This window comes from Ursus arctos, unplaced genomic scaffold (assembly GCF_023065955.2).
Source record: "Ursus arctos isolate Adak ecotype North America unplaced genomic scaffold, UrsArc2.0 scaffold_10, whole genome shotgun sequence".
NCBI lineage: Eukaryota > Metazoa > Chordata > Mammalia > Carnivora > Ursidae > Ursus > Ursus arctos.
The window spans coordinates 8,420,851-8,444,207 of record NW_026622764.1 but is presented as its reverse complement, the minus strand read 5'-3'; the positions used below and the strand labels follow the sequence as shown (position 1 = coordinate 8,444,207).

The 23,357-nt window shown below is 40.0% G+C and overlaps 1 protein-coding gene across 1 annotated transcript; it reads right to left on the bottom strand.

The window, feature by feature from the left end:
- Positions 1-559: 559 nt before the first annotated feature.
- SLC10A2 (solute carrier family 10 member 2) lies at positions 560-22,915 on the bottom strand. Its single transcript, XM_026493578.4, has 6 exons — positions 22,444-22,915; positions 15,804-15,922; positions 11,670-11,758; positions 10,358-10,533; positions 7,864-8,021; positions 560-5,154 (listed from the first exon to the last, which is right to left on the bottom strand). The coding sequence occupies exons 1-6, from the start codon at positions 22,818-22,820 to the stop codon at positions 5,033-5,035; spliced, it is 1,041 nt and encodes a 346-aa protein (XP_026349363.1). The 5' UTR covers positions 22,821-22,915; the 3' UTR covers positions 560-5,032.
- Positions 22,916-23,357: the final 442 nt, after the last annotated feature.

The following is a 23,357-nucleotide window of genomic DNA, read 5'->3' as shown; positions in this document are numbered from 1 at the left end:
AAGGCTGGAACACTGGAATAAAAAAAAAAAAAAAAAAAAAAAGAAACTATATTGCATACCCTCTAAATAATTTTTAAAATCTATGTATATACCTTGTACATTTTTAGGTGACATTTGGCATTTCTCGTAATAAGATTAAATAGATGCAAATTTGATTTCTGACAATAGTTACAAATAACAGTTTTGAAAAAACTGAACATTTTAAATTGTTACATCACTTTTAAATGTATCTAATGGAAGCTGCATACCTCATAGGTATGATACTCATTGTCCAATTAAAAAAAACATGGACAAATTCTGTTTTCATATTTGGGAAGTTCACATTATTTTTCTTTCTACTTGAATTTATATTTTAATTCCAGTTCCACCGTCCAGTTTTATTCTAAAGTAACACATTTATGAAATATTTGAAATTCCACACATGTGGACAAATATTATCTAGTGTAGCACTGTGGCCAAATTTCTCAAGTTCAAACCAAGTTTTGCACTTGCCAGCTGTGTGATATGGAGAAAGTTCCTTAACTCTCTGTGCCTAAGCTTCATCACCTATTTTGTTCCTCTTTTTTGTTTTTCTAGGCTTAAGTGCTGATCAACCTTGTTGCACATAAACAGGTAGATGACAGTGGAAGGGCATTTGGTATTCATAGCCCTTCAAATTTGAACTTCCTCCAAGTTATATGCTAAAAAATCACAGTGGTCTATCCTCAAAACATTTTTTTTTTAAATGCAAGAGTTGACAACTCAATGAGAAACTTTTTCAGTTTTGTTGAAAGAAAAGAATTGGAAATAACCTATTTTTCAAAATGTTTCTGGAACTTGAGCTTTTAATTTCTAGGAAGTATACGAACAAAAGGCTTTAGTAGACTTGTCTGACAGCTCTTAGAGCCTGTTACTCTTTCACTTAGAGGCTCCAAATTTAACTCAATATTCTCAGAGGTGGGGAAACATGTAGTAAATTTCCCTGCTTCATCTTGGACAACAACATTTTTAACCAGCTTTATTAATGGTATAATTTACATGGAATAAAACGCACCAATTTAAAGTGTACAGTTCTATGCATTTTGACAAGTCTTTGAAGTTGTGTAACCACCACCAAAATCATGGTTTAGAACAGTGCCATCACCCCGAAATGTTGCCTTGTGCGTCTTGTAGTCAAGCCCCTCTGCAAGGTCCTGGCTCCTGAGCTTTCTACTACTGTGTTCTACTTCTGGTAACTGGGTAAATATCTAGGAATGAGATTGCTGTTGTATGGTTAGTGGGTGCTTGACTTTATAAGAAACTGCGAACTGGTTTTGAAAGTGACCGTGCCCCCTGCAATCTATGGGAGTTACTGTTTATATTCTCATCAATACTTGCGTCATCAGTAATTTTTCATTTTAGGTATTTTATGGGTATTTAAGTGGTATCTTATTGTGGTTTTAATTTGTATTTACCCAACTACTAATGATGTTGAACACCTTTTCCTGCATTCATTTGCCATTGCCATGCACTTATTTGCTTTATGGCTATTCTTTGCTTGTTTGTTCAAATTTTTTTGCTCATTTAAAAAATTGACTTACTTACCTTCTTATTATTGGGTTGTAAGAGTCTTTATATATTCCATGTCAATTATTTTTAAAATATGCTTTTTGTATTATCACATATTTGAAATATATTTTTTAAAACCGTGTAGCTGCAGATTTAGCTCATCTAATTTATGAAAAATATCCTTCATATTTCCTAATTGACAAAACAGGGGCCCTCGTTAAACCAATCATCCAAATCAGACTTTCTCTCTGTCAGAAAAAAAAAATCTGACATGATTTTTTAGTTCTAACAAATATATCAATATGGGTTTGGATTATCCTCAAGAGTGAGGCATTTTTGGCGGGGGGGTGAAAAGTTGGAGATGGAAGTTCTAGCATGTTCATGGAAATTTGTCTTCACTCCCACTCGATAGTATTTCTGTATTTAAAATATTCCAACACAGGTAAAAATACCTGTTCCTAAAGTCTTAAATAGATATGTATGTAATCCATTAAAAAGATAAGAACCCTTTCACAGACACTAATATTCTGAATTAATCCTTTAGTTGGTGTTCAAAAATCTTATCCCCTGGGCTTATCCACTATAGGTAGATGAGGGGTGGCTAGAGTAGGCTTTCCTTTTCAAGGGGGGAGCCTTGCCAGGAAAGGGCAGGTGGAGAGGGGGAACCCAGGGCAAGTGAAGCCGTGGGGCATCTCAAGCAGGGGAGTTTTGGGCAAGTACGCATACGGAAATTGAAGAAATGGAAACTGATTCCCTATCCGTGCCTGCATACTCCTTGGACAATTTCGTGAACTCCCAGGAGTATCTATAACATAGTATGAAGACTTTTGTGCTAAACTAATGTGGTTTTTGAAGAGGTAAATGCTTGAGAGGCAATGGGTTGTCAAATATTTCAAGAAAGATAAATTGTCCCCTGCTGGAAGGGAGTCAAGTTTCCTAGAGGGACAACAGAGTGATGTCTTTGAGGAATCGGATGGGGCTCATATCCAGAATTCCTTTAGTCCTGTTAGTGAGAGATTTTAATGCACTGGTACCATAATTGAAGTCTCTTTCTCTGTGTCTCTCTAAATATGTATGCATATATATAGTGAATATATATATGTTCATATACATTCATATTCATATTTATATATATTACTGTATGTATACATGTAAATTTTTCATAAAAGGTGATGGTGGTCTTATTTATAAGTACATGTAATACTTTTATTATTATTTTAAATCAGTTGTCATTGTCACACTGTTTTTAAGTCTTTGATTAATGTTCCCCCAGTATGATTTGCTTGGGGACAACCTCAATCTGTATCAGTGGGAGACCTACATATTAGAGTATTTAATTAAGAGTTTCTTTCAGGCACTTTTCAGAGAAGAATTTAATATTAGAGAAACCCCACCTTATTTATATCTCTACAATTGAACAGTGAAGAAATCTTGACAGTTGTCACAAAGACTCGAATAGACCAAACATTACAAAAATTATTTTCATTTATTCAAGCCTTTAAAATAAAATATTCATTTAATATGATACTTGCAGAGGCAATAAAATTCATAATTTAATCGGCTTTTCAAACTCATTTAAAAATAGAGAGCTGTCATTTTACGAAGCTCAGCTATTTTTCTTCCCTCTAGCACATAAGGAAAAAAACCACAACTCACAAGGTACCATACCATGTAAGAAAGCCAAGTGTTGTCTCACATATCTGGATCCTATAGGGAGGAAAAGCCTGCTTGCTTCAGCTGCTGGCATCCAGGCCCTTGACTCTGGGTGTGTTGAAATGATTATCTGAATTCACAGTGTGGCTTTAGAGCACCTGCCTGTTTTCTGTTTGATGAGGAAAGCATAGGACGTACTTAAGACCCAGAGTCTTCTTTTGCACCATTGGAAGCGTATTCTTTGAAACTCCCTAATGGAAAATCTGTACCACCTCTCCCCTACTGGCCCTTCATAAAAATCTTTAGTCCCTTTTAATATATTTGTCTAATGATGAAAAAAAAATACAGGAGCTTTATTCAATTGTAAATGTGAACCTCGTATAAAAAGGCATAAATGTTACAATTTTAAAAGCAGATTCCCTCACCCTCTATTGAAAGCTAAGGGTTGATCTTCATGTCCTTTTAATGCTGAGGAACACCAGCAGGATCTGAACTCACACCATCCAAATGCAAAAAGCCCTTTGGAACCCAAACATTCGAAAGGAAGTCTATGAGGCAGGGAAAATGTCCAAATGGAAAACAGAACTAAACCCCTATGATTTGAGTTAAGAATGTACCCCGCTGTTGCCGCAGAATGAAGGAAAAGAAATTCAATTAGATCCAATGCATGGTCAGTTGTTTCCCCCTTGATATTAAATCCTGCTGCCATTGATCAAATCCTCCCTGTTCCTCTTGTGGCACCTACTTACAGCATGCAGAGAACTCACTTGGCAATGCCCTTCCTGCTTCTGGGCCCAGGGCATGTCCTCTTCTTCAAATACCGTTTAATACTCACTTCCCTTGTGGCTCCCTCATTAAGTCTTTTTATTGATAACATCTAACTGACTCCTATCATGCATTTCAAATGGGCCTTTATTATTGGTGCTTTTCCTTGCATTTCCCATGATTTCCCACGGAACTGAATTCACCCGCTAGAGTAGGGGTGGTTTTTTCCAGTACTTCTGCAGTCTTTGAGCCTCCTACCACCTCCCCGCTCCATGATGCCTACCATGTGGCCTTCCCATGAGCTGAATAGACCTGCCTTCTGCAGGCAAACCTTGAAGAAGTCCGTCTCTACAGCTTGAAGAGCTCTTTGCCAAATTCAAGCCATAGAAAAGAATTCTGCTTTTCCTAAAAAATCCAGTGGCGTCATTGTTCTCCTGAGGCAGTGCAGCCAATGTGTATAATGTCGCTGATGAGTTATGGGTCTGATTCTAATTTGGTGATTGAATTCTATTTAGTAACTCTTTTCTCTTATTTTTGCTTTTGGACTGTCACTGGAGAAGGCTAATTTTTTTTTTTAATACAAGAAGTCAGATAATTGTCCATGTTACACTACAAAGTTTATATAAATAAATAGGTTGCAACATTTTCAAAGTACTAATTAATATGTCAGTGGAAGATATTAATTTCAATCTTTTTACAATCATAAATACTGAAGAAAATCTTGATCACTTTGTAATAATAATAATAGTTCATTGCATCTATATTAAGATATAAAGAGTCAGGTTATGAGATTCTGGGTAAGAATCCGGTTCAGGAGTTACGAGTTTCTCCGTGTTACCAATGTCAGTTTTAGTCGGAGGTCTGAGGATATTTCGTGGGCATATTTCAAAGACAGTATATATATAAATATTTGTCACATTAAGGATTTGGACCGCCTGTCACTTGGTACCAAAACCAATATATGGATTCAATTGGAATTTAAATTTTCACATTAACTTTTTCCTGCCAAATATCCCATCAAAACAAACAAATCTTGTTATCACAGAAGTTTGTACTTTAGAATTCTTCTTTTTTGTTCACTCGGTGTCTACTTTCCATCTGGTTGAAATCCTTCATTCACCTTATGGAGCGATGACTCGGAGACTGCTTCGTTGTCTTCTGGAAATTCCACATTGTTTTTTCCATAACATTTCTTGTATCCCACGTACACTAGAAAGCAATACACAGGAGGTTAGTGGAGTTTCATAACAAGTAGCTGCAAGCGTTCTTTGGACAGTGATTACAATCTATGGCTCAAAATTGGCTTGTGCTTTCTGTAGGCTGCATGTTGCTTGGAGAAAGCAGAAGGCGGTCTTCAGTTCCACAGCCAGCCATGGCGAGAGGGATGGTTGTAGTTCACGAAGCCTGGGTGCACTCCCGCAGGGGGTACTTGCTCACATGACAGCTGTGGCCATCAGCCCTGCAGGTGGTGCTCACCAGGAACAGTAATGGGCACCTGTTCCCACCATGTCCCAGTCATGGAAGTCCTCAGTAAATTTGATACATGCTAAAATGCAGTGTCGAGGACCTTGGTCTAGTGCTCTCGGTGGGAGGACTTGGGCTGGAATAACACTTTGTCTCTCCCCGACTTCACTCATTCCTTCCCACAAAGCGGGAGCCCTGGCTGATGTGTGATCAGCCTTTCTCTCTTCTGAGAGGCTGCTAGTCTCTGGGGGCAGCTGTTTCTCAGCATCTTTGAGAGCTCAGCTCGTCTGGGCAGACTTCCTGGCAAGGGGAGATGAGCAGGGTATGTGCGTATATGCGTGCTGTGTGCACATATACGGGGGCAGTGGAGTGGGTGGTGTTAATCAGCCTATGTAGTCACAATTTTGAACCATATTTTCTACGTAAGTTTTATCTGTAATAAGAGTACTATTTTGTTATCTACATATCTGATTTTTCTTCTACTTCTCAATTGGTTCCAAAGTCAACAGAGGGAGAGAAAGTATTATTTATTGGAACTTCACACTTAAAATAGGTATAGTAATATTGTCTATCTCAGAGGGGAATTGTGAACATTAAATGAAATAAAATAGTAAGGTGCCTAGTATGGCCCTGGGAGAATAGTTACTGCTCAGGAAGTGTTAACTCTCATGATACACAACTGAGAGAGACAGTGGCCTGCTCCAAAGATCTTAATATGTCACGATCCATGTCTCCTTGTTGGTCCCTTTAGCACTATATTAATTTTGAAGCCACTGAGCCATTGAATCTAATGAATTGAGCTTGTAGTTAATTAAAATAGCCTAACAGTTTTATTATATATAAACTGTTTTCACCTGGGACTTCTTCAACACACACCACTTATTTTATTTAACCAAATTGTTTATTCTCTTCTTTCCTTCTTTCTTTTCTTTCTCTTCCTCCCTTCCTTCCTTCGTTCTCTCCTTCCTTGTGTCCTTCCTCTCTTCCTCCCTCTGTCCCTTTCCGTTCCTTCTTTCCTTGTTCCAAAAAAATTTAGACTTCTAATCCTTTTACCAAAATATGTTTCCAGGCATTGCATGTAATTAATAAAGATGACTTCCTCATCTTTATTCTCATTGATAAAAATATGGGAAAGTATAAGACCGATACCAGTACCAGCCTTCCTATCATTCCTTCAGCTTATCTATGTGTCCCTTTTGAGTTAGTTATTCAACTAGTAAATTCACTTAATTGCTCTATCAACCAGTCTACTTTCTCTGGCTTTCTAGTAGACATCACTAGCTAATTATTTGGAAAACTCTCAAGGTATACCAAATTGAGTGTATGTCTATCATACGTGACAACAAGGTAATTAGGCCATGGATCCTGTCTCCTGTGTGAGTGATAAATCAGTGGAAAGTTTCGAATGGATCCAGAGAGTCTTATACAAGAAAGAAAACTCTGCTTTGAGAATAACGTTCTAGACAGTAGCACAGAGAAGGATTAGTGCCCACAGGCAAGTGCAATACCTATCGGAGCGAAGTAACAAAGTAAAACCAAACCCAAACAACACTGCACCTCCGCGCATTCTATAACTTAACATTCCCATTATTTGTGTCTTTCACCTTCAGTATATAACCTCCCTTAAAAGTCAGTGAGCTTAAGACTCAGTCTCTTTATTTAGAAAAAAAAAGTTTAAAAATAGAGGTTAAACGTATTAGTCCTTGGAGAACAAAATGTAAGGAAAGCTTTAACTAGGTGAAGGCCAGCAGGTGGCAGGGGCTGAGGATCAGAGCTGTATGCTACAGTAGAGGAAAATTAAAAATCAGGTTAGCTATTCCTAGGACTGGAAATAAGGAACATGTTTGCTTTAACTGTTCCAATTATGTGGATATTACTTCATATATGCACAAGGGCATATTTATCTGTCTTCCAATATAACTTAGCCTGATAAATATCCCTTGTATACCACTGTTTTGGATAAATATCCTATATTTACAAAGCATGTCAAGATGATGCTTTGGAAAAAATGACCAGTTCAGGATTCCTGGAAGCATGTAGAGAGGCACATATAAAATGGCCCTAACGGGTTAATATGCCTCCCTAATTACTGAGAAAAAGAAAGTTGATGGAGAGAATTGACCTCTCTTACTTTTCGTTGAAAAGTAATAAATATATAAAATACATAAATATAAAAAAATATAAATATGTAAAATATCTAAAAATAAATAAATAATCTTTACTAGAACCTTCTGAAAGAATTGCAGTCTTCTCATCGGTAGTGGGGAAGTCATGATAACATTATAGGTGACTTTTTCCACCCATTTATTTTCCTGCCAGAAAAAGGGTATTTAAATTAACTTATTATAATTCACCGCTACAAAAAGGTTATTTAAAAAAAAAATGCTATCTTAGCAACTCAAGGATTTCTCAAGGAAGAACATCACCAGTGATATGCATAGCATTATTCCTTACTTCCTACGAATATTGCTCCGAAGACCAGCTGGAAGATGCTGTAGATGAGCGGGAAGGTAAACACGACGTTGAGCTCTTCCTGGGTGAAGGAGAGCTGCACGATGGTGGAGCACAGCTGAGTGTTCTGCATCCCCGTTTCCAAAGCAACTGTTCGGCACCTACGAGACACATTAAGAGAATTTATGCTTTTATGGTCAGTATTTGTTGCTGTGTTATTGTATAACTTTGGAAGCAGATATAATGTGGGAGTGCCTGAGTGGCTCAGTTGGTTAAGTGTCTGACTCTTGATTTTGGCTCAGGACATGATCTCAGGGTCGTGAGATTGAGCCCCGTAGGGCACCATGCTGGTTGTAGGGCCTGCTGAAGATTTTCTCTCTCTCTCTCTCTCTGCTCCTTCTCCTCTTCCCACTTTGCACTCATGCACCTGTGCTCTCGTTCTCTCAAAATAAAAGCAGATACAATGGAAAAAGTACATATATGTGTATATATTTATATCTGCTTTAATGTATATATTTATTCAACATGTACTTTTACTTAAACTACATAGATATATAACTTCTTAATATATATTATTATATACTACATAAATATTCTCTCTATATACATAGAAAAATCCTGCCCTAGTTATATTTTCTTCTTTTTAAAGATTTATCCTTCTATTTGACACAGAGAGAGAGCGCGAGAGCGGGTGGGAGAGGGGCATAGGGAGAGTGAGACAAGCAGACTCCCTACAGAGCAGGGATCCCGACGTGGGTTTGATCCCAGGACCCTGTGATCATGACCTGAACTAAAATCAAGAGTGGGATGCTTAAACAACTGAGCCACCCAACTGTGCCTGCCCTAGTCACCTTTTATGATTGTTATGATAATGAGAAAAGGAATATGAAACTCTACAAAAGTTAAAAAAGCATATACAAACAAAACCACTGTTGTTCCTGTTTTCTCATTAAAAAAAATTTAGAGATTATAACACTTTTTTTTTTTTTGGTCCAGAAAAACAAAGAACACTGACTGGCTTATTTGCCCCCCTAAGCAGTGGAATAGATCTATATGTGTGTGTCTATATATGTCTGTGTATATCTTTATATATGTGTATATATATATGTATATATGTGTGCAATGTACGTATATATCCTTTTATATAGAGAGAATATTTATATGATGTCATAATCTTTATTAATAAGTAATATATTTATTCAATATAAATAAAATTACATATTGAATAATACATATACATTTAAAGCAGATATTTATAAATAAAAAATATAGATATGACAAGAACAGGATCATTTATATTGATGTTCTATAAATTCAAAATAGGCTCATTTCACTCTTTTCAATTATGCCCTTGGTAACAGTGCAGAGCACAGAGCAGGGGCTGAGAAAACACTCAAGATAGAGTATTTGTTAAAGTTCCTTTATTTTTAAGTTGGTTTTGTTTTTCTGACTAAATCTTGATAAAAAATCAGCCAGGTAGGTGTCATTGCCCCCATTCTACAGATGAGAAAATCAGAGGAAGAGCGAGCGCCTGTCCTGAGGTCCCAAGGTCAGTAAGTGGTAGGCCCAGGTTAGCCTGACAACCTGTAACACTCCCCACTACTCAGTACTGCTCATCTCTTTCCCAACCTGTCATGTGCTCCCATGCTGACACCCGCTTTGCTTTCTGCCCATGGATTCAGAAGGGCTGGTAGGTGAGGAAAAGTTTCTATTTGGTACCAGACACATGCTAACCCCAGTTCTAACATCAGCACCTTGGGCTGGTGAGTCCATCCTGCTGCTGGCTGGAGGAGCCCTTGTGTGTGATAAGGCCAGCCTAAGTGCTTTTGCTGAAGTTATTCTGCTTGGAGAATAAGAATATGAGACATTGGAAGGGCTCAGTCTACATTGTATGGGGAATGGTCCCCAAGCATTTGAGCAACAGAGAGGCGGTCAGTATTTTCTTTCTGGGGGGCTTGTATAATTTAGGAATGAATGAATCTATATCTTGACATATTCAGAAATGGGGTGAGTGTTATTATAGGTGAAAAATTTTGAATTTGTTATCAGTATTTACAGCTGTTATGGGTTGAGTTGTGTCCTCCCAAATGCATATGCTGAAGTCTTAATGCCCAGGACCTCGGGATATGACCTTATTTGGAAATAGGGTCATCACAGATATACTTAGTTAAGGTAAAGTGATTAGGGTGGGCCCTAATCCAGTATGACTAGTATCCTTATAATAAGGGGAAATTTGGACACAGAGACACTCATAGAGGAAAGACAACGTGAAAACAGCCATCTTCAAACCAAAGAGATATTCCTGGGACATCCATCAGAAGGAACTGTCCAGCTGGCAGGCTGATTTTTGGGTTTCTAACCCCCAGAACTGTAAGACGATAGATTTCTGTTGTTTACACCACCCTGTCTGGGGTACTTCCCTACAGCAGCCCTAACAAATGCATACAATAGTTATTACAAAAGAAAATTCCCAGTCTGATTTACCAAAACACCATACCTGTGCCAGGGTTGACCAGCTATTCTGGCCAGTAAAAATCCTAGAGAGTATCCGGCCAAAGGAAATAGTGTTCCTATGATCCACAGTTTGGGAGCGATGATCCAGGCACTCTGGTATAGGATTCCTCCGACCACAGCTATGAGCACGATGAGGATTGCGCCCGTGATGGACCCAACCTGGAAGGAAGACACAAGCAGACCCAACAGTTGTGATAGTGAAGTCACTGCTCTGTGTATGCCTCTCCTGACAACTGTGGTCAGCCCACCGGAAACTCTGGTGCTTGTTCTATGTTCTCATTTTTAAGAAAATAGCAGGACCTCTAATATCTGTGCTCTTTTAGCCGGAAGAAGATGTTCTGGCTTGCAAATTATCCTTGTTGGAGAGGAAGAAAGCCCAGTCAGCGAGAACTGGAAGACCTGGCCTTCAGATGCAACTCCTTGTGCTCTCTTTCCTTTGGTAAGTCACACAGCTTCTCTTAGTCCTGCTTTCTGCATCTGTAATTGTGGATAAAATCTTGCCCTAGACACCTTTCATGAGGATGATAGTGAGAAAAGGATATAAAACTGCAAAAGTTAAAAAAGCGTATGCAAACAAAACCACTGTTGTTACTGTTTTCTCCTTTTCACGTTAAAAAAAAAAATTGCAGGTTATAAGTTGTTCTTTTTTTTTTAATTTTGTTTTTTGTTTTTGTTTTTGTTTTTTGGTCCAGAGGAATAGAGAACACCGGCTAGCTTATTTTGTGTCCTGATCAGTGGGATATATGTATATCTACATCTGTATCTATCTATATCTTTATCTGTATTAATGTCTGGATATTTATATCCTCTGTGTCTTTACACCACTTTTATCCATATCCATCTCACCTAGCTAGAATACAGTTGGTGAAGGGAAATGAATGATTACTAATTACTAATGGGTACTAATATCTACCGGTTGCCAGGTGCTGAACTGGCCATATGGATTCAGAGACAAGAAACATATAATCTGTTTTAAAAAACAGATCTCTAGGTCTATTTTATAACACAGATCCACAGAACAGAGATCAGAGCCAAGTGCTGTGGGAGTACAGGGTAGAGTAAAAGCAGGAGGCACTGTTTGAATTGGGTATCTCAAAGTGGGCATAGAATTCTGCCCTGTGGATGGGACTGGGAAGGGTGTTCTAGAAGAGTGGATGACTTATCTAACAACGTCAAGTCTCCCTAGGTGGAGATTTATGATATAATGAGAAAACCAATTTGGTAGCAGGAAAGACCTACTATTCGAACTCACCCTGTGGAACATTTGACTTTGCAACCTGGCATGGGACGCTTACCTTAAGTATGAGCTTGGCTTTATGGGGCCATTTGTGATTAACAAACATTCCAATGGAAATAGGAACAACAAGAGCGACCAAAGATGTACCTAAAAATAACAGAAGAGGCATTTCATCAGCAGAACACATAGCACAAGACAGAGGAAAACCAGAGTAAGCAGCTTGAAAAAAGCGTGATCAGTCTCCCTTCTTGAACACACGAAACAGACTCAAGCAAAACAACACTCTGTCTTTACCCACTCCAGTAAATAATTTCATATTACTGGCAAAGCACTGATAATATGGATGATATAAATCCTTTTTAGTGCTCTTTATACTGACACTTTCTTAGTTTCAATTTGTCGGAATCTTGGCTTCTTTGGTCTTCAGATTGTTATATCCTAGGAAAAATACCTTTTTAAAGTTCGTGTGTATGTTTATGGTCCTGGGGTACACACAGATATTTTACATCTCCCTGTTACTTCCCAGTAGTAGAAATAAAACAAAAAGTTCAAAATTCTCCAGGCATTCTATGGGCTAATGACTTCTGGCTCAGACCGAGCTCAGTTATTCAAATCTACAGCAGAGAGGTGAGAGAAGAGGTTGAAAAAGCATGCTTTAAATTTTCTGTGAGATAATATATTTGGCGACCTCTCAAGTAATTATAATTCTTTGCAAGAACGTGCTCACCCAACCAGATAAAAGAGTCATACTTCAATTTCCCTGTGTTAAATTTACTGCTGTTCCCATGACATGTGGTTTGTTTCTCCATGTTACTTAACACTCATTGGTCCAATCACTGCTTTTATATAATATAGTACCAACAACTTAGAACACCTGATGGGCTGTTTCTTTTTCAAATATCCTTTTAAAGCAGTAGGGGAAAGTGGAATTGAATAATAAAGTTTTGAGAGTGGTTTTTGCTTAACATTGGAGTAGATTCATTGAGGACTGGAAAATGGATTCTAGATTTCAGGGCTGTAAATATGAATTTAAAATGAACACAACAGTGATGAAAACATAATTTCTTTGTAGCCTTCTGGTCCTCCTGGCAATATAAAGGTCAGCAGTTACTTTTTCCCAGAAATTTCTCAAAGGGATTAAGTCATGGCCAGGAATACCTACAGTAGTAAAAAAAGAAAGATGGGAGGACAGGATGGGGAGAAAATGGTGGAACACAGGATATGGAAAAGAGTCATTGGCAGGCGCACTGGAGAGAGCCCCCAGAAAAATCCCCTTTGGGTATCCTTACATCCTGCTACTTTGGGGGAGACTTCCTCCCTGGTGTGTCCAGACTATTCCCTAAATTGTGTGATGTTTGTAGGCCTTAAATTAAAACCATCTTGATACCCATGGATTGTAGTGTGGTACCTTAAATTGGTGCAAATACTGAGCTTGGAATGTCAGGGTGGTTAGGCTTGGGCACTATATATTTTTAACATGTTGACCCTGTGAAAGGAGCGATGCTCTCCCCCTGCCGCACCATGGTTGGGCCCCTCACGCTAAGAGTCTATCTCCTCCGGGTGGCCCAAGGCTACAGGATAAGCACACAAGCAGGACCACCTGCCCAAACCGTGTTTCCTCTTCTGACCAGATGAGTCCAGGGACAATTCTTCCAGGACTAGAAGTTGACCAGAAAATATACTCTTTGACCTTCTTCACACTCAGAGTGTGTGGCTCCCACCTGGAGAGGTGGGTTGGTGTGACTCTTGACTCCCCAGTGGGGTAAAGATTCTCTTTCCTTCTCAGAGCTGTTTTCCGTCTTCCTTAAGTGCCTGCACACTCCTCCCACCACCTCCTCCCTCCCCCCGGCCCGTGTCACATGCCTGTCCAGTTAGATGGGAAAGCATCTGCTTGCAGTTACACCCTGTGAACCATAACTTGGCCTTAATCGAGTTCACAGAGCACGTATGGGAGGAAGGAAAGTTGGATAAAAGTGAGAGGCAGATAGTCACGGGGTGCTTAGGGAGCCAGATCGACTCAGAGTGGAACCTTGTAGACTGTGGGGACGGTGCAAACCATCCAGCCCCTCTGTGCTCTGGTTTCCCTGTTTGTGAAGTGGGTAGAGTTACGTCTTGCTCATGCTGCTGCCATGGAAATTAGGTGATGAAGCAGGTGCATAGTTCATGGTGCTAGACACCCTCCAACAGACGGCGGGGAGGGGGGGGGCAGGGCAGCAACCTGCTGCAGCTGTTTTCAGCAATGCCAGCTGTGCGGCCACCCTCCTCCACCCCAGCGCCCCCATGGGAAGGGCTCAGCGGGAGTGTTGCCCCTTCAGAGCTTGGTGGGCATCGTTTGGAGCCTGGGCTTGGCAGTCCTGCCCACAGAGAGCGTGCGCAGCCCAGGGGGCACTTCCAGCTCACTGCTTATCTGGGACAAATTAAACCATTACCCTGGACCTTAACTTACTTCTCTGAAAAGTAGTGAGAACAACTTGTGAAGTAATTAGGTTGTTTGTTTTCTTGAAGGACTAGACAGACCAATAACAAGAAAGTTAGATTGGAAAACAAGTCTGGGCAAAATGGTAAATAAGCAGAGTTAATATCTTTGTTTTTCAAACTCATTAAATTTTTTAAAAATTATTTTCCTCTTCTATTTTCTTTCTTTTTTGCTCTGACCTCTTTTCTGATGACCCTTACCTCCACTGAGGTGCTAATTACTCTTTCTCATGTTCTCTTTCTTTCAAAATTTATTCACATTAAAGGATGTGCTATAAGTCATTCATACTATAGTTAGAATCATTCAATAGTGCCATGGAATGTTTTCCAAATAGGAATGAATATCTAGAGGAGAATATTTTAAAGCTTAAAGTATTTTTTAAAACAATAAGTAATATAGAATTAAACTCCTTACTCAGCAGACACGTTCTTTGAGAGACCTACAATGCATACCATACAAGCAGTCTACATGGTTTGACATGAAGGAAGATGCCCTCCCAGGGAGCAGGCTGAGAGTTAAGGAGCATGAGGCATAGCAGGTGACTGATTCTGCAGGGTCACCCTAAAACCTGTTTGCAGGAGCTTCTTTCTGGTATGAAGGAGTTCCCCAGATCAGTAGAAGTACCTTGTGCAGAAAAAAATCCCAAATTGAGTAAGATGTGCCAATACAGGTTGTCCCTGATTAGTGTTTTCAAAGTTTGCTCTAATTCAGTTGTGTAGACCCCAATCCTGTTTTTATCACAGAAACAATCTTTTGTAGAAATAGAAAAGATTTTAGATGAGTCCAGGGCAGCTTCCCATGCCAACAGGAATTCCTTTACAAATATCCTTCTGAGTCATCACTTAGCTTCGCTTACACCAAGCTCCCTTCAATGGACACCCACACCTCCTGAAGCAGCCCGTCAGCTGAATAATGACTATGCAGCACGCTATGTACCTGGTGGTATGCGCTATCTCACCTGTATCTCATCTTTTATGACTACGGCTCTGTGGGAAATGCCTAGTTTGGGAAGGCCAGGAACTGTCTCATCTTACCCTTGATCCCATGTTACACAAATGACTTAATTTCCCACTGTCATCTGTTGTCCCAGAAACAGAAAAACAGCCCCTTTGGGGTGGGGGTGAACATCTGGGAGCAACATGAGTGGAGACAGAGTCACGACTAGCAGACTCGACTCCTGGGGCATGGGATACACTGTGGCAGTAAATCAACTTCTGAATCAAGAGGTGGCTCAGTCGAGTGTTATCTGCAATATGTTTCATCTGGTAGTTTCCCAGTGCCACACTCACGATTGCTTACTAGGTGCCCTAATTTTAAATCATTAGTGGATTTTTTTTTTTTTAATATTTCTTTGATCTGAGTGTCTGGGAGGAAACTCATGTTCCCATGAACTAATTGTACTGTGGGTTACGGGAAGGACAGAGCCTCTTGTGCCCCAGCAGTCTTGGCTTCCTGAGGTCCAGACGGCTGTGCCTTAAGTCAGCCCCTCTTTCTGCTGATTGCAATGAAGGAATAGCAAGTTTTCCCTTGACCTTGGGTCAAGATTTGGCATTTAGATTCTGCCAACCTGCACTGAAACGCAGGCGTGACTTGTAATGAAATCCTGATTGGGCTGGCGCAGGAGGTAAATACTAGCTGGGTCTGAGCCTGTCCTGAAGATAAACAGACAATAAGAGGGGAATATTCAGAACTCTAGCAGAAGGATGACTTACTTACCTATGTTATTAAAGGGAATGACGATCGTCCCAGAGTCGACCCACATTTTGGTATAGATAAAGAGGCACAGTGGCATCATTCCCAGGGCAAGCAGCGTGGAGCATGTCGTCATGCTGATGCTGAAAGGAAACGGGCAGGTTGATTTGTCCACCTGGGCTTTCTAGGGGGAGAGCTTACTTCATGGTGCAATTCGTGATTAGGAAGTCCCGCAAAAGACGCTCCGGTGGCAGCAGCATCTAGGCCGATGGATGGACACAGACACGTGCCCATCTTTGTGCAGGTCCCGGCCTTGGGCAAAATGCTGAGATCCGGATTTGTTTTTCTACTTTGTCTTGGGTCATTCCTCCCTCCCCATGGGTTCTCGAGGATCAGGGGAGATAGTTAATGACTGTTTAAACTTATTGTTAAAAAAGGTACAAGGTGCTTGGACATGCCACCCTTTGGACCTCCAATCAGAGAAGAGAAAACACATCTATACCAGCCAAAACTTTAGGGGCTTTGCCGTGTCTGTCAGTACTGAGATGAGATGGGCCTCCCTGGTCCTTGGAGGAGAACACATGTCCAAGGGAGGGAGCCTCAGTGTCTCTTTTTGAAGGCAGACAGAATATTGCCCCAATGCCTGTGGCTTGAGAAAGAAAGAGGAAGCTGACTTAAAAAAAATGAAAGAAAATATGCAAGCAGGCAGGGGAGGACTGGATTCTATTTCTGCTGAGAAATTTACCAAATGTGTGCTCAGAAGAACCAGGTTTGATACTATTCTCCTGAGAGCATCTGTGTTTTAGTGAGCAGACCTGGCTGGGTAAGTGGACTTTGGCTTTTGACGTGGAAGAATTTATACAGAATGGTGCTATTTTCAGCAATGTGACAGTGGGACGGAAGAGAGGTTTTTGGGTAGTGGGTCTTCCTGGTCCTGTCAAAGGGCCATGTGTACACAGGCACATTCTCCTTCTGGGGAACCGAGCTGTTAAATGTCTGGGCCAGACATTAAAGCCAGACACTGCCGGGGCTGGAAGCAGGCGTGGCCACTTACTACATCAGTGCTACGTTCTTTGGGTAATTTACTTGACTTCCCTTTGCCAGCTTCCTTATCTGTGAAATGAAGATAAAATTGTCGCCACCTCATAGGCTGTGAGGACTAATGACCCAATGAGTCCAGTACTTAGAATAATGCAAGGCTCTTATTAAAAGTCAGTTACTGTTTTAGCCATCCAGCCAGAGTGTGTGTGTGTGTGTGTGTGTGTGTGTGTGTGTGTGTGTGGTGTTCTGGCATAATACAGAATCAGGAAACTGGAAAAATTTTTCTGAAAGGTCGTTCTCCAAAAGTTGTAGCATTGGAGACTATCAAAGCAGCAATTTCTTAAAGGTATTATATGTGGACTTGGAAGAAAATGTGAAATTATTTACATCACCTGTGCCCCCACCCCATCCCCCCCGCCCCCCCCAAACACCAACAACCACACCACACAGTGCTAAGGAAAACAGCTGGGGGTGAGGAATTTCATTTTAATGTATCTAAATAAGCAGTTTTGACAAGAAAATAAAGAAAGGGTCGTGGAAATAATGTTTATCAGGGGGCTTAACTTCCCTAATAACATTTTTAAAAAAAAAACTGGTTATGACCTCACTTAAAATGCATTTAAAGATTTTAGGAAAAAAATACTTGTGTTAATGGAGCTTAAATAGTATAACACCAACCAATGCTAGAGATGTATGAAAAACATTTCCAAGAAGTTCCATCTATTATGGTGACAGGTTAACTTAATTTAGATACAAAAAAGGGATGCTAAGGCAGAATCCAAAACCACACTATACTTTTCAGAAGTAGTCCTACTTATAATTAAAATACTGGAGCTTGTAAATCTCTCCCTTCTTTTGACATTCTCTTTTTTATCTTTTATTTAAAAAAATTAGAATGGATTTAATGTTATCGCCGTAATTAAATCACTTTTATTCCAGTATGTCTGTGTACTTTCCAGAGTGGAGAGTACAGGAGGGGGTGCACGAAGGGAGCAGTGTTCACTACCTGGATCGTATAGAAAGAGAAGGCCAAGAGTTTTTGTTTTAAACTATGAGAACAATGTCTAGAAGGAAGTTTGCTTCTCTCTTTGTTTTTTTCTTTCAAATTTCTTTGGGAAAGCATCAATTTTGAATTATTGCTAAGGCAATTTATGAAGTTGTGCCATGGTTTGAGTTTGGCAAGAGTAGTTTCTTGAGGACCATGAAGAAGGACAAGTCAGCAGTTGGAGAAGGGAATGGTCTAGCTTTAGTGGGCCACCTTGACCAGGAGGCATTGCAGAAGTACAAGGGACTGTATGGCCCGGAAGTTGATGCCATTTGAAGTAACATGAGAACAATATCAAACCACTCAAAATGAGATGAAAAAAAATTCACAGGTTATAATTTTAGGAAGCAATGTAGGGGAATAGATTAGCAAAAGAAAAAAATCATTTTATATGAATGAAATCTGAAATTTTAGAAGAAGCATGATGTCAACAATAGAAATACTACCACAAGTTTATATTGGAATGAGGAAAAAAGTAAGAAAAGCAAAAAAAAAAAAAAAAAAAAAAGAAATCTCTTGTCTTTAATTTTCGGCTTTAGCTCTATTAACTACCAAGGATAACTGTTTCTTTTGTTCTTTTTAGAAATAAAAACAATAAATGAGAATTCAGTAAATGTTGAGGAATTTGGTGACATTAGTGGTGAAGAATGCAAAGAGTGTTATCATATTAGAAGCAAAACACCAAATTTGAAAGATCAAACAAAGTGTATACAGGTGGTGCTAGAAACTGGTGATGTGATAAGTGATAGAAACCATGTTGAACAAAGGTTAAGAGTCTGGATGGGGATAAGTGGTTAGGTCTGGATTCAAATTCTGATTTTGACGTGTACTGCCTTTGTGACTTTGGTGAAGGTTATGAGCCTTAATTTAATCATCTGTCAAATGCAGAAAATAATAGTACTGACCTCAAGAGGATTATCTTGAGGATTAAATACACCAGTGTATGTGGAATACTGGTACTGGTGTATGACTCCTGGTAGTACCTAGTCAATACTAGCTAGTAAAATAAAAATAAATACTACATGAGAGAAACAAAACTTGGTTACTTAGAGGGAAAAACAGAAAAAGTCAAACGGTGTTAGGTTAGCTCTTAGAGTAAAGAGGAGCTGGATATTTTTGTGGTTTAAATGGGAGAGATTGCTTTGAGTTTGTGATAAGCCAGAGGTTTGGGGATCTTGAACAACTGAAGTAACCATGAAAACTGACCTGGAAGATGAAAAATGTAACAATCTTTAACCAGAGAACAAAGGACGTGGAAGGAAAATCTAGAAACTATTAACACTAGAAAATAGTTAACGGAATATAGCTAACAGATGGTGGTGAAGGAATTGGGGGAAGTGGAAGAAAGGATGCATAAGCAGGGATTCAGGGATTCCCCAAAGAAGAAGTCAAAGAAAGGAAAACGAGAAGGAAAAGTCCTTGCATGGTGTGGTTGAAGTCATTGCAAAGAAAGAAGGTTTGAAAATGGGGGATCTCTGGGAATACAGCAGGCACAAAGCAGGCAGACATCTCTGTGTCTCCTGAGCTGTGGATCCTGCCACCAGCAGATTCACCTTCATTTCTCCCAGAACCATTTTGTGCATAGGATACCCACCGCACAGCTGGAACAGGTGAAAATACCTGTACACTAATCAGATTCCTGCAACAATTTTCTAGGCTGGAGTGATCTGAGAAGGAGCTGAAGTATCACCTGCTCTATTTCAATGAACAATGTCTATAATTTTGTTAAGGATAACTGTCTGCTTTTTTGCTGTTGTTGTGTTTATTTATTTATTTTTCCACTAGAGATTGCAAAATGCAATGGCTTCCCAGGTACAGAAGAAATGGTAGGGTGAGGAGGAATGGGGGGGCAAGAGTTTGAGGGGGGACAATGGGGTAAGGGGGGATGGGAGTGGGGCTGAGGAGGGGACAGGGGGTCCTAGGGGGAGATGATGTGGTTTCTACTCCCAGAAACCACATCCAGGAAGGTTGATGTAGATGGAGTGGTTTAGCTGGTATTGTGTCGTATCTGTTCCAGCAGCTAGTAACCAGGACAGATACCTGTTGGTATAAACAATCCTATCTTGGCTGCCATTGCTGGAGTTCCAGTGGAAGTGAAGAAGGTAAAGGTCTTAGAGGACAGAATTGACTCCAGAAGAATAGAAAGTGTTGGAAAACTGGTTCCCGATAGCTGAGGTGATAATCTCCTAATTTGCTTTAAAGCAATATTTGAACACTTTTTCCTTTAACATATGCGATACGTAATGTCATTATCATACACAGTGGCATAATTTAACTCCTTTCAATGATTATGAGCCGTTGTGATAGGCGTTATTACTCGCTCTGCTGAAATACAGCAATGTCTGCTGGGTGCTGTGTTTATAGAGCTGTTTGGCTCTAGATTCAGTGATGCAGAGCCTGCCGTGTCTTGTGGTTGCCTTCTTTGCTTTGCCGGCATTTTGGGTCTTCTCTCTTGAGGTCAGGCTTTCTGGGCCAGTTGCTGCTGTGGGACACAGGCCTGCCCCTCTGGTGCCCCGTTCCCCGCCCCACTTCTTATTTTCATTCTTGGTGCTGGGAAATAGCACAGTAGAGCTCTAGGGTTAGGAGATTAAGAAGGCCCTGTGTAAGGAACATTTACGAGATTAAGCAGGATTTATTTTGGCTGTGTAGAGTCTTTTACTGGGCCTTGTTTGAGTTCTGGATAGGTGGAATTGCTAGCAAGGGGACAGCTGGACCGGAGAGCCGTTGGTGTTATTTTGTTATTGCAGGACAAGGGGGATCTGTGGAGTACACACTTTCCAGAACGAAAATTAAAAATTTCAGTGCCTTATGTCCCATTCAGGGATAATTCTGACTTACTTGCTGAACGATTCATATACACTGGATGTCTCCTATCAAGGTTTCAAATTCTACTTTGGTTCTTGTTTTTTAATATTTTTATTTTTTATAGGAATTGTTATACGAGGTAGATAGGATTACATAATCATCTGTTTCAAGACAAATAAGATTTCCTTAAGACCACAGAAAAGTGTAAGTTGGAGCTTTTAGATTAGGTCCCAACAGTTTTAGCCTGCAGGAAGAAATCTGTTTCAACTGCCAAATAACCCAGCATCACGCATACTTTTCCATCTTACAAAATGATTACACATGTGGCATTACCTTGAGGTAGAAGACTCTTTCATTTTGCTGAAAAGTTGCAAATATTATGTAAAAGCTGTTCAGCGGGCGTCAAAGTCCTGTATTCAATTCAGGTCACTCCCCTTGGTGTAGTGGGTGCTGGCTTTGAGAATCGTCACCTCTGAGTGCTTATGTCCAGATCAAACGAAGTTGAAGTCTGAAAGGACTTTATTGCTATGTGGTGGTTCACAGATTAGCTACCCTGAACACCACTTGCCATCCTTTGTTCTTTACAGGACTTCTTTGGGAAAAAAAAAATCTATTGCAAGGAGGATATGGTATTTCCTTAAGTGAAAAATGTATGAAGTGCAGACACACAGTTGGTGTGGCTTTTCTAAAGCTTTGGAAGGATCAGCACCAACCGAGATGAGATGGCAGGCTCCCAATTGCTCAGTAGGCAATGGATCAACGTGGAATATGGTTTCACATTTTGCAGTGGTTACATTTCTATACCTTAAGCTTCTCTCTTCCGAATATAGTAGCTGGTGATTAACAGAGCTGATTGCCTACTGTATAGTATTTAATAAGCACTCGTTACATTAACACCTGGCTGCTTTGCAGAAATGCATACCTTTCCCAGGAAATGAGGAATTGTCAGGTAAGGAAAAAGACATTTTTCTATTCAACCTAAAGCATTAAAATTCTCGGTCTCATCACATTAATGCTTCGTCTTATTTCCATTAGTTGTTTTTTTTTTTTCCTCAGAGCTAGTTCAGACTGGCACAGGATGAATTGGGCAAACATTGCAATTTAGATTACTCTGTGGGAAGCAGAGAAACCATTTTCTGTTTATTTTATAGTAAGGTAAGCATAATTAAAAAAAAGCTGCTGTAGGGTTTTTTTTTTTTTTCTTGTTTTCTTTTAATGCCAGTAGAAGTGAAGCAAACGTACAAATTCTTCCTTAGGCTTTATACCAGGAAAAAGCTTGTTCAAAGAACTGGCTGTATTTGTGGAATTGACCATTGTCTCAGCATAGATTCTACTGTGTAATGAACAATTTGATTTCATGATTGCACTCAGAACTTCTCATCACCATAGACAAAGGTTGGCTTGTTCTGTTTTTTTTTTTTTTTTTTTTTTTTTTTTGCTGGTACCGACAAGGGAAACTTTCTCAGGTATACTTGTGGCTCGGAAAGCATTTCTTTTTTGAAAAGCTTTGAATCTTTTCCCAAAGAGAAGCGGCAATTATCCAACTCCCTGTCAGCTGAGTTAGATTAAAAAGCACAACTACCCAGTATCACCCCCAAATCCCAATAGCTAAACAGCGGTACAGGGAGGTGAGGGAATCCATTCATTCTCTTCTGTTTAATTCCTCAGTTGTACCCTAGATCAGTGGCAGGTGGGAGGGACATCACAGTGCCATGGGCTTCTGAAAAGATTAAGTCAATGTGATTGCAGTATGTAGAGGTTTAGATAGCTTACCTCAAGTCCATGTCTCCATCGACCCAATAGGCCAAGATATTGGAGGCGGTTCCTCCGGGACAGCACCCCATGATAAGCACCACTACGGCTTGGATGGGGAGGACGTCGAAGGCCACTGACAGGATGAATCCTGCGAGGGGCATGATTCCAAACTGACAGAGGAAGCCAACACATATGCCCCACGGGCGCTTTATGTGTCCTAGGAATTTCTTGATTTCCACATTGCATCCCATGGAGAACATCACCATAGCCAAGAGGATGGTCAAGACAGTACTCAGTACCACACTGAGAATCTCATTGAAATTTTTCTTAGTTACCACACAGGATGTGCCATTGCACACTGTCGCACTGGCCGGACAGCCCGTTGAATTATTCATTGCTGGATTTGCTGCTCAGATGGTCACAGAAGTCCACAGAAGTACCAATCTTCTTCTCCTCACTAGATAAATAATGCCTAATCCAACCACGGCAAACTTTTAAACCCTTCTTAAACATGTGTCACTTGGCTTTCTCTTTCAAAAGCCACCTGGGAGAGGCAATAAAAAACAATAAATGCTAGTATGTCAGTTTTCAGAGGTAACATTACAACACAGCACAAGTTATGAATCATAAACGTCCTGCCAAATTATTGGTCCGGTCAGAGAATTGTAATTAATCATTTATTGGCATGATAATGAACCGTGCCATAGAAAAAGAGCTGTGTTAATGTTTAATGCTCAGAAGGTTTCTTAAATAATGTCAGTTAATGACACTTAGAAATAAATCAGCAAATGACAGAACAGTGGAGGGTGAAGCCGTAGGAAACCCCGTTGTTCCCTTACCTCTCTTTAGATGGGGGCGGTGGGGTCCTGAAAAGTCGAGTATCCTGTGACAAGTTAAATTGCCAAACAGTGTCAGGCTCTGAACTGGGACCC

Bases quoted from the DNA above. Each gene is read 5' to 3' on its own strand.
- SLC10A2 (XM_026493578.4), bottom strand. From the start codon at position 22,820: ATGAATAATTCAACGGGCTGTCCGGCCAGTGCGACAGTGTGCAATGGC. The intron at 10,534-11,669 runs GTAAGCGTCCCA...TCTTCCTTCCAG, and splicing joins AAGCCAAGCTCATACTTAAG to GTTGGGTCCATCACGGGCGC. The intron at 5,155-7,863 runs GTAAGGAATAAT...ATTGCTTTCTAG, and splicing joins CGGAGCAATATTCGTAGGAA to TGTACGTGGGATACAAGAAA.